This window comes from Rhinolophus hipposideros (assembly GCF_964194185.1).
Source record: "Rhinolophus hipposideros genome assembly, chromosome: 9".
NCBI lineage: Eukaryota > Metazoa > Chordata > Mammalia > Chiroptera > Rhinolophidae > Rhinolophus > Rhinolophus hipposideros.
In genome coordinates this window covers 3,238,850-3,249,989 of record NC_138055.1, presented here as the reverse complement: position 1 = coordinate 3,249,989, position 11,140 = coordinate 3,238,850, and the positions used below count along the sequence as shown (strand labels likewise).

The 11,140-nt window shown below is 60.8% G+C and overlaps 1 protein-coding gene across 4 annotated transcripts in view; it reads right to left on the bottom strand.

The window, feature by feature from the left end:
- Positions 1–2,155: 2,155 nt before the first annotated feature.
- The window catches only part of WNT7B (Wnt family member 7B), a 50,115-nt gene continuing 41,130 nt past the window's right edge, over positions 2,156–11,140 (bottom strand). For all 4 annotated transcript variants that reach the window (XM_081059007.1, XM_081059006.1, XM_081059009.1 and 1 more), the window contains exons 3-4: positions 10,635–10,906; positions 2,156–4,836 (exon numbers count right to left, since the gene is read on the bottom strand). In XM_081059007.1, coding sequence (XP_080915133.1) covers positions 4,357–4,836; positions 10,635–10,906 — 752 coding nt within the window. In that variant the 3' untranslated portion in view covers positions 2,156–4,356. The remainder of the gene's footprint in view (positions 4,837–10,634; positions 10,907–11,140) is intronic.

The following is an 11,140-nucleotide window of genomic DNA, read 5'->3' as shown; positions in this document are numbered from 1 at the left end:
TGTGGGCAGAGATGGTAGAAGGAAGGACACCCAGGCAGAGGGCACAGCTGGAGTCAGGCCATGTTGGGCAGTTCTGGAGAGGGGTGGCTCCCTGGCAGCTCAGGGGGCTCTGTGTAGGGGTGGGATGGAGGGGGGCTGTAGGAGACAAGGCAGAGGGTCAGGAAGAACTGCCAGGCCACACCGAGGAGAAAGCCTCTGCCCATCAGGGCCACAGGAACCCTGTGAGCTCTGGTCACCAGACAGAAGCTGAGTGGAAAGCCTAGGGAGCCCTAGGTGGGAGCAGCGTGGGAGACCCCGATGCTAAAGCCCAGCCCGTGTAGGCAGGGGAATCCTCTAGACAGAGAAAGGGGAGCTGGGCCTGGTAGGGTACAGCTCGCTCCCTATGCCCATTCTACAGAGGGGGAAACTGAGGCAATCAGTCCTTTTCTGTCTCCTAGGCTGCCTCAGTCAGCAGCTGCACCCCCAGAATGGGCTGCCATTCAAGGCAGGAGTGGGATGAAAGCTGGAGCCCCTGAGGTAAGGGCCAGCGATGAATCACCCCTGTCCCCAGAGACCAGCCTAGGGCCTGGCCTCCAACACATCTGAACAAGCCAATGAGCAAGTGAGTGAATGGATGAACGACAGGTGGTAGGGACGTGTCCCAGAACTCTAAGCTCTCTCGCCCAGTGTCCCCAAATCCTACCCAGAAGAGCCCACGTGACCTGCTCCTGCCTCAGTGGTTCCATGCTCTCTAGGAGGAGAGCGGAGAGCAAGCCCGAAGAAGAAACACCCTTGGCAAATGCAGAAGCATAAAGACCTCAGCATGGCTAGGGGCCAGCGAAGAGCAGAGCGAGCCAGAGCCCAGGGAGTCTCTCTGGGGGTAATGAGCCAGGGTGTGCAGGGCATAGGACTGCCCGGGGAAATGCTTCTGAAATATTAGCCTCAGAGGCGGAGCCTGGGGCTGGGGGGGGTCACATGGGCCCCCAGTCTTGGCCGGCAGTGTGGGCTCGACGCCTGGGGCAGGGCCCCTTGGAGGATGTGCTGGCAGCCCTGGGAGGCTGGGACTGGGGTTGAACCGGGGCCAAAAAATAAGTAGAGTCTGGGCACTGGGGCCGTGGCATTCTCGCAGCTCTTTCCTCATTCCTGGCCCTGTGGGAGTAGTCGGACCCCGGCGTTCCACTGTAGCCACCACCTCAGATTTGCTTACCGTCTCATGGGGAACCAGGGCCTCCTGCCAAACAGCCCGGCCCAGGCCTGGGCCCCATGGTCCCTACTGACCACCGAGTCCTGGCCTGGGCCACCTCCTGCTCTCACATGGGGAAACTGAGGCCATATATCAGGCAGGACCACCCCAGAGGCTGCCTGAACCTGGGTGTCAGGAAGAGTGTTTCCCGTCTGTCTCCCCTTTTCCACACCCTGGAGGGGCATGCCCCCTGGGAAAGCCCACATGGTGGCCCCTCCATCGGGTCTGGGGCCAGGCTTTGTGGGTGCCCAGGCGGGCACAGTGCAGACAGGGGCTGTTTGATCAGTGATTCCACCCGATGCCAGGCTGCTGGGACAGCGGGCAGTGGCCAAACCGGCCCCACCGCATGCCTTCCGGCCCTCGGCAGGAATGCCATTCATCCTCCTCGTGCATGGTTACCGCAGGCACGGAGGCCGGGCCTCTGGGGAGAAGCAAGCCTGGTGGCTGCCCAGGGGCCTCGGGCTGCCTTCCCACGGCCAGAGAGGGCAGGGAGCGCCCCAAACCCACCCAGACACAGCTGGATAGACTCACAGGGACCTGAGGACAGCTGGGGTCACAGGGGAAGGGAGACACTGGGGGAGACAGATGGGGCCAGGGTCTCTTGGTTGTGGGACCCCAACCCCAGGCTCCCCATTCTCCTGAGAGCAGCCCCTACCCAGCCCCATAAGTCGGTTCTAGCACCAGGCCCCAGCCCCCTCTTCCTGCAGCCTGAGCCCAGGCTGTCCAGGGAGGCCTCAGGGTCCATGTCTAGCCCCCACCAGTGGCCCTTGCTAGGTGGGGGACATCAGCGCACTGCCAGCAGAGAGGGGAGAGGAAGTCAGAAAGGTAGGGGGACACGTGAGGGCCTAGGGGACTTGGAGCTTATTTTCGGTCGACAGCGCGTGTCTCTACCCCAAGGGGCGTCACATGGGCTCCACACACACTCATGTCTTTGATTCCAGCTTTATTGGAGCTGTCGCTCCCCTTCAGGGAGGCCGGACACAGCCCGTCAGAAACCCACTGGCTCTCCTGAATTGGAGGCACTGCAGGGACACCCAACGCCTCAGCCACTACTGCCCCGCTCGGGCCACACTGACCCCCTCACCCAAGGGAAGGTCCGCTGCTGACAGACTGTAAGGAAGGGCGGGGTCTCGGCGGAGCGCTCGGTGGGCGAGGGACAGTGCGTATGACTCGGTGGCATCAGGGGCCCCGAGAGTCTGTTTCAAGCAGAAGGAGGAGCCTGTCTCAGGGGACAGCACGTGGCCATTCCCCCCCTCCCCAGTACCCAGTGTAGGTCACAATAATTTAAAAGACACTATAGACATTTTGACACTATATAACAATATAAGTTAACCAGGTTCCTTGGCAGAGGACACCGGGCCTGTGGACTCGGGGTTGTCCCGGGACCCAGGGGGTGGGGACGCAGGGGGGCATTCACGTTGGCCTGGAAGTTCCCAGGACAGCAGCTAAGGGAGTGTCCTGGCATCATGGGGGGCACACAGGGTGGGCACCAGGGGCCAGACAGTGTCACTCACCCCAGGCTAATGTCCAGCCCCCTTGGCTGGACAGTCGCCTGAGGACACACTTCCACGAGTTTCTGGGAGAAAATACCCTAAATTCAGGGTGGGGGGGGCACATGGGCAGTGGAGGGTGCACCAGAATGCGCACGATGCTTTCTGGCAAGTGACTTCCTCTGTGCCTAAGTCTCCCCAGGGAGGGGTGGGAGCATTCTCAGAGGACACCCCCAGCCCTGAGACCCAGGTTTCTGACCTCTTCCCACCCCACACATTATTTAGAACTGAGCTGGACCCCTTCCTGTTCCTGTCTCCCAGGTTTCAGGGTGAGTCGGACCTCCAGGGAGGGTCTGCATGGTGTGGGACCCTAGGGGCGGTGTCTGGAGGGCAGACATCTGCTGGGACAGCAGGTGGGGCCCTGGCAGAGTGAAATCCTGGATCCAAGTTTTCTCAGCATTGGGGTCAGAGTGAAAGGTCCAAGACTGGGCAAGGAGGCCACCAAGAACCCCTCAAAGGCACCCTGGGGAGGGGGCTGACCCCAGTGAGGCTGGCAGCAGGGTTAGGAGTCCTGGACTGGGGCTCAGGCTGCCCAAGCCAAGGCAGGAACCTCCACTCATGGCCTTGAGGTCCCTGGCTAGTGTTCCATTCTAGGCCCCAGGGTCCCCATCTGTCAAATGAGGCAAACACCCTAAACTATCCCCGCCCCACAGCCCACCCCTGGCACAGCACTATCCTGGGGACTGGGCTGGCTCCAGGGTGGGAAGGGGCCTCTGTAAACTGGAAGGTGCCAGGCTGGCAAGGGGCTGGGAGGGCAATAGCTTTAGGGAGGGGACGAAGCACTCCTGGAACCTGACATGGGTGGCATTTTCATTTGTTTGATATGATTTTCTAAAAGAAAGAAAGGAGGCTGGAGGTCCCTGTCCGGGCTCTCCAAGAGGCCCTCTTGGAGCCGTGTTAGCTGCCAAGCTCCTGCCCAGCTCACCTGGGGACCACACTCACACGGCCACCTCCCCCAGAGCAGAGCTAGGAAGGAGCCGTGCACAGGAACGCTCCCGCAGGTCGGGGAGAAAAAGCGGAGGGCAGAGAGGCGATGTGTTAACACAGAGTACGGAGTTAGGACTGGCTAGGCCTTAGTGCTAAGAATCCTCTTCTGGTACTAAGAAAACATAAATAATTTTTGTCAACATCTGCCCAGGGCCCCAGTGGCTGATGTGGCCTGGGAAACAGTCTCGCATGGGCCTGGCCATCATGGCATTTCCAAGTCTGAGCCACCAGGCGGGGGAGGGGGACACTCAGAGTCTTGTCACTTTGCTTTCCGGTGGTACATGTGTCCTGGAGATTCACTTTCCCAAAGAAAAGAAAAGGAATTCACTGGGCCTCGTCAAGGACACCAGTGCCATTGGCCTTGTCTTCTCGGCTGGTTTATGGGCACTGTTCTGCCATAGGGAGTGACAGGAATGGCAGGAAGGAGACCTTGGGGACAGGGAGAGGGTGACGGGCCCAGTGGGAGCCATTCTGGTCCGGAGCCCCCACCTTCTCCAGCCACCTCTGCCCCCAGCCGGCCGTGTGCAGCAGGGAAGGCAAGGAGCCCATGTGCAAATGCCGCCGGGTGGGGCTGACGCCGGGGTGGCCACCGGCTGCTCACTTGCAGGTGAAGACCTCAGTGCGCTCACTGCAGGTGTTGCACTTGACGAAGCAGCACCAGTGGAACTTGCAGTTGCACTGCCAGACCTTGGTGTACTGGTGGGTGTTGTAGCCACGGCCACAGCACATGGTGTCACAGCCGTCGGCCCCGGGGGAGGTGCGGTTGCACAGGCGGCCCTGGGTGCCCACGCTGCCCGTGGCTGCGTCCTCCTCGCAGTAGTTGGGCGACTTCTCGATGTACACCAGGTCCGTCTCCATGGGCTTCTGGTAGCTGCGCAGCTGCTTGATGCGCAGGAAAGTGGGCTGCCTCAGGCGGCTGGCCCGCACGACCTCCACCTGCACGGCGGCGTTGTACTTCTCCTTGAGCAGGTGGCCCACCTCCCGGAACTTGGGCAGCGTGGTCCAACACGTCTTGGTGGTGCAGGAGCCCGACACACCGTGGCACTTGCACTCCAGCTTCATGCGCTCCTCTAGGACCTGCCGGAGACAGAGCAGAAGGGGGCTGAGAACGGGCGGAGCCGGGACCCCACTCTTCCCGTGGTGTGACCACAGTCTCCTCATCCGTTACAGGGGGCTGCTGGCATAGGTCCCTACTGCACGGGGCCTCGTGAGGGTCCAGAGAGAACACCCAGAACTTGGTGGAGCTGGGCATATGTTGATCAAATGTGTTGCATTAAATTCTCACAACAACCCTCAGGGAGCTGGAGGTCAATGCACTGGGAGGAACCTGAGGCTCAGGGCACTGTGGGGCTGGCTGCAGGCCCCAGGGCAGCAGGAGGTGAAGCCGGTGCTTGCACCTGCCAGGCTGGGGAGCAGGTGCCTCACTGGGGTACCAGGCCCCATAACAGTAGGTGCTTAATAGGTGCGGATCTCTCACCCGTCTCTCCCACGCCCTGCCCTCATGCCTGGTGTAGGGCCTGGCATGTAATCGGCACTTAATAAATGGCTGTTCAGTGAAAGACCAGCGTGTACACGGAGCTGCATGCATCACGTTTGCTGAAGGACGGAGGGGGAGGACGAGCGGGAGGTGAACACATGGGTCAGTGAGGCCCAGGCGTGCTGTCTGCTGGGACGCCGTCGCCAACCCATGTTGTTCTTTCTCCCCAGCTCCTAGCGAGATGGGTGCAGCCCTGTGTTTTCCTTGGGCCTCCCTCCCTGGCCCCGGAAGGCCGATTCCCAGAGCCAGCCCTGACCCCAGGTACTCATTTACCCGGATCGAAAGGGCCCTGCCAGCGGGGCCTGATTAAAGATGGGGAATCATTAGCTGCGGCCCACGGCTGCCGAAGGGCCATTTGTCAGCTGTCCTAGCTCCCCCTGGCCTCACTTCCGCAGCCCAGCCCTGAAGGAACTTGGCTACTCTCTGCCCCCGAGCCAGAACCCAGCCCTGGCCCAGAGGAGGAGACCCATAGCGAATGAATGAATGAAAAAGAGGGAGAGGAACATCGCACAGGCCAGTGGCTGTCCCGGTCTCTCTTCCTGCCCCAGTCTCATGGGACCCTGGACTTTGGTGAGGACGTCGGGGGCTCACAGTCTAGTGTGGGAAACAGAAGGAAACTGACACAAAAACGGCAAAGTGCAGGGGCTGTGAGAGCCGAACCCTGTCCAGGGGGAGGGTGTCTGGGGTGGAGGGCTGCCTGGAGGAGGCGGTACATGCACTGGGTGTCCATGGAGGAGCAGGAATTCATCAGACAAAGAGGAGGGGTGTTCCAGAAGGAGTGCAACACGAGCAAGGCCTGGAGAGTTGTTACCATCACCACAAAGGAAGATGTGGCTTAAATGAGCATCACATGGGTGCAGGGTGGGCCCTGAGGCTGGTGGCCTAGAGTTTGGGGGGGGTGGTTATCTGCTCCTGCATGGATGACATCCTGGGGTGGAGAATGGAGAGGGAGGAAGAGAGAGCGGGAGCGGGGGAAGAAGGAGGGGAGAGGAAGGAGGAGGGAGAAGGGGGAAGGAAGGTGAGCAGGCAGGGGTGGAGAGGGACAGGCTGATGCTGTACTAGGAGAAGGCCAAGGAGGGGAGGGCCCAGGGGTCCGGAAGAGGGAAAGGGGGCAGGTTTGGGGAATATTCAGAAGTGGAATTGCAGGGCCGTGGGGCGTCTGGCTTGAGGGCACAGAAGTCTGGTCTGTGGTCTGGGGGGAGGGGGACACCCCTTCCGGGGAAAGCATATCTGGGCCTCCTCCCTGCTTCCTGCCCCCTCCGCACTCCTGTCCATCACAGTCAGACATCTCCTTTCCCTCCCTCACCCCCACCCCATATTCATCTTTGGTTGGACTCGCCCCTCCCCTGAAAGCCATTCCCTCTACTAACCTGCCCTTCAAGGCCTGGAAACTTCCTCTGCCCTGGCCACACTGCCCACCGAATATGTCCCTCAGACCAGGAGGTGACCAGATGAACGCCCCTCTCAGAACCTCTAGCCAGGGAGCAGTTCACCCCACCCCGGGCTGTTGGCCCAGAAGATGCCTTCTTAGATGGGTAGTGATGGCCAGAGACTGGGCAGGGGTGTCCAGGCTAGAGGTTGTGCAGGCCACGTGGTCCAGGCTTAGTTGCCAGCAGGGTGTTCACTTGGCCTGGTGAGAAGCAGCTGCCTCCCACCTCACTGGGCCACCTGCCCCGAACCCCTTCCCTCTGCCCCATCTTCCCGTCCCCTAAGCCAGACAGCCTGCCTGGGGACCCTGTGCAGCCAGGCCAGTGACAGTCAGCAGATGGAGCTGATTGGGCATCTGTTTGCAGAGCCAGGGGCCGCATCCTCGCTTGGCTGGGTCCCCCGGGCCTGAGCCTCTCCTGGGAAGTGATCACAGGATTCAAGAATGTGCCGTTTCTGTCTCCAGTGCCCTCAAGATAAGAGCGACAGCGAAGGTGGCGCCAGCCCCACTGCCCCAGAAAACCACCTGGGAGGGTGCAGAGTGACTGGCCCTGCTCTGAGGAGCTGGGGGCTGAGCAGGGTCCTGCCTCAGCCTCAGTCTCCCACTCCTGTTGCCCTAGGTAGTGTGGGGGTGCATGGGGGCTCCAGGAGAGGGCTGCCTTGGGGTTCTTTCTGGAATAGGCGTGCCCCACACTCTGGGAACAGTGTTCAGTTATAGCCAGGTTTGGAGAGTCACAGGTGGGTGCACTGAAGTCCCGAGGGAGCCTGGGGTCTGGCGGAAGCAGATGGTGGGCAGGTCTCCACGCTCAGCCTCTCTGACCCTGGACGGCCAGGGATCCAGAGCCATGTGCCCACCTGGAGTGGGCTGCATAGTGTCGCCTTCAAATACGTGTCCATTTGGAACCTCAGAATGTGGCCGTATTAGGAAATAAGGACTTTGCAGATGTGATGAAGGTAAGACTTGAGATGACACCATCCTGGAGCAGGATGGATCCTACATCCGAGGACACATGTCCTTATAAGAGACAGAGGAGGAGGAAGCACACACAGAGCAGAGGCCACGTGAAGACACAGCAGAGACTGGATGACACAGCCACAAGCCAAGGGACACCCGGAGCCCCCAGGGGCTGGGAGAGGGAGCACGGCCCTGCCTACTCCTGGATTTAGGGCTTCCGGCCTCCAGCCTGGGAGAAGGAATTTCTGTTGCTTTACGCCTCCCAGTTGTGGGACTTCCTATGGCATCAGTCAACTTGTTTTCCTCCTGTCTTGTTGAAGTTCATGGCTCTGAGGAAGTGGGAGGGGCAGAGGCAGGCCTGCTCGCTCTGTAATGGGGTGACCCATGAAGGTCTGGACTCAGTTCTTATGGAAACGTTGAAAGCCATGCCCCATCCCACCGCCCTGATAAGCTCCGTGCTACTGGGAGGAGAAGGACCCCGCCCCCCAGGGACACGGTGCTGCCAGGACCCTTGGCCTGGTCCAAGAGCTCAGACCACCTTGTGTGCTATCAGCTCCCTGTGGGGAGCGGGAGACAAGGTGCATTGCACCCACTGTGCAGATGAGGAGACTGAGATTCAGGTCCTCACAGACCGTCAGAGACAGCACTGGCGGCTGACCACTTTCTAGCCCTTCCCTACAGCTGCCCTGGCCCCAGTGGGCCCTCAACCTGTTGACCTGCTCACCCCTGACGACCTGCTTCTCCTCCGTTCACAGAATCTTTGTTCAGGGCTTCACCCCAGTTTCACCCCTCCCCCAAGTGCTGACCCTCCTCTGCCCTGGACCCCATCCCCAGCCTCCCTGTTCTCCTTCGCCATCTCCCTCGGGGCCCAATCCTGCCCATCTCCATTTCCTGATGCCTTTTTACTGCTACTTGTCAGTATCCAAGCACCCCCGAGTCCCATGCCAGGCCAGCCTTGGGGTCCACACAGAATCTCAGTGCTGGATCGGACACAACCCTGGGCCTCAAGCTGCTCAGCCCCACTCTCCCTCAGGGGCCTGCAATGGCACCTGTGCCCAAGAGGCCCAAATCCAGCCTGACTGTCACAATCCTTCACCACAAGGCCCATCCAACCATGCCAGACTCCTCGCCCACCCCAGCCACCCTGAGCTGGGTTGGTGACCTCAGCGCACTGCACACGTGACCTGAGCCCCCGCCGTGCCTTTGTCTTTTGATGGTCCCTTCATCCTTCACAACTCTGCTGCTCACGCAGACACATCCCCATGGAGCAGTGACCAGAGCTCAGGCCTCGGGGCCACCAAGGCTCTGCAGCTCACTCTGGGCCCCACTGTCCTCCTGTGTAAAATGAGGACAGTGAGACCTTCCTCCCAGGGGTGTGGGAAAGCCCCCACTCGGGACCCAAGCCACTACAAGGCTCCAGGGGCAGTGGTTCCATTGAGGACTCAGCTACACCTGCTCCTGCAGGAAGCCCTCCCAGTGCCTCCAGGTAAGTGAATCTCGCCTCCCTCTGCCCTCCCAGGCCTAGGTCTCAATCTGCCTGTGCCCAGAGAATGGTGTCTCCATACTGTCTGTGAGCTCCTTGGAGGCAAAGACTGTGTCACTCGTTCCTTCATTCACTTGGTCATTTGACAATAATAAGCGCCTGCTGCATCGCAACCCCGTATCTACAAGATGAAGTCCAACCCTTGGCCTGACGTTCAGGGCCTGTTTGGGGCTGGTCCCTGCTTACGTCTCAAGCCCTGTCTCGCCCCCCACTCCTGCTCCCTCCTCCCTGAACTATCTGTAGCCCTGCCCCCCACCCAAGTGCCAGCTCCTTGTCTCGGCTCTGACATGTCCTTCAAGGCTCCACTTGGACATCACCTCCTCCACGAAGCCTCTGCTCCCCTTCCCGTCGGTCCAAGGGGCCCTGCGCCCCCCGTGTGGACTCAGTTGGTGCTGGAGGAGCTCCCATGGCCAGGGTCTTGTCTTAGTCCCTCCTGTCCCCTATGCCCAACCCAGCACCTCGTACAGAGAAGGGGCAGGGAGCGTTTGTTGAGTGAATGAATAAGTAATCAGTAGACTCAGCTATGGTCGCTGGGACAGAGGGCAAATTCAACTCCTCTTTGCCTGGAAAGGCAAGTCTATCCCATGCCTGCAGAACCCCTCAGGCCCTGGTGCCCTGGGTGCAGCCCCCAGGGCTGGGGAATCAGACCCAGAGAAGCGTTCTGCTCTGCTGCCCGCCCTATCTCGGGCCATCTTGCCGCCATGGCGGCTTCCCCTCCCAGCCCAGTATCTGGGGCCCTCATCTCCCGGAGGCAGGGCTGGCCGCCCTGACTTCCTCTCCAGTGTGTCCCTGCCTGAATGTCCTCCATTATCACGCACCACACTGCATCCCACCCCACACATGAAACAGCTACTCCTCAAGACCCCCCAGCTCAGTTTCCACCCTTCCCTAGGCTGTGCCTCCCACCTGGGAACCTCCTTTCCATGAGCCTCCCATGGCAATCTGAGCCAAAGGCCACCTTCTCCAGGAAGCCTTTCTGGATATGTTGGCAAGATCCCTCTGGGAGCAGGACACACATTGGACTGTGGCCCGAAACTTACCCCCTGCCCTTGGGCCCGAGCCAGTCCTGATCCCACCCTGCGGGAGAACAGGGCCCCTGTCTCATCCCTGCCTAACACCAGCTGGGGGACACCGGCACACACCATTCCTAGCCTCAGTTTTCATACCTGTGGAATGGGAACAGTAAGGCCCGACTGCTGGGAGGGTACTGGTGACAGCCGTGCTCAGCACCACTCACCCCATACCTTCCGGGTTTGGGTTCCCAATTCTCTCCGCTAGGAGAGGCTCGCAAAGTTCAGAAAGGTGAAGACACCGGGAACCAGCGTCCACGCTTGACACCCGCCCCGCTACGCCCCGCCCCTACCACGCCCCGCCCCGTGCCCTCCCAGCCACGCCCCGCCCCTTGCCGGCCCTACCTTCCTGCCGGCCTCGTTGTTGTGAAGGTTCATGAGGCGCCGCGCGTTCTTCTTGATCTCACGCGCGTCCACGAAGCGCCGGGAGAAGTCAATGCCGTAGCGCACGTCGGCGGAGCAGCCGCCCCACTTCCAGCCCTCCGCCTGGTTGTAGTAGCCCTGCTTCTCGCGGTCGCACCCGCAGTTGCTCAGGTTGCCCTGGCTGCAGGCGGCGGTGACGGCGTGGGCCACACCGGCTGCGGTGATGGCATACGTGAATGCGGCCTCACGGCTCCCTGTGGGGAGGGAACGATGCGGACGGTGAGGCCCCGCAGGTCTCAGCCTCGTGGGCTCAGGGACCCAGAGCCTGGCCAGGGTTCTGCTGCTGGCCGGCTGTGTGACCTTGGGCTTTGCACTTGCCCTCTCTGAGCTTCTGACTCAGCAAAGTGGGGTCCACATCTCTGCCCCCTCCCTTCTGCCAGCTTCCTCATGAACCAGCCAGTTCTGCTGACCCCAGTGGGGGCATCCTA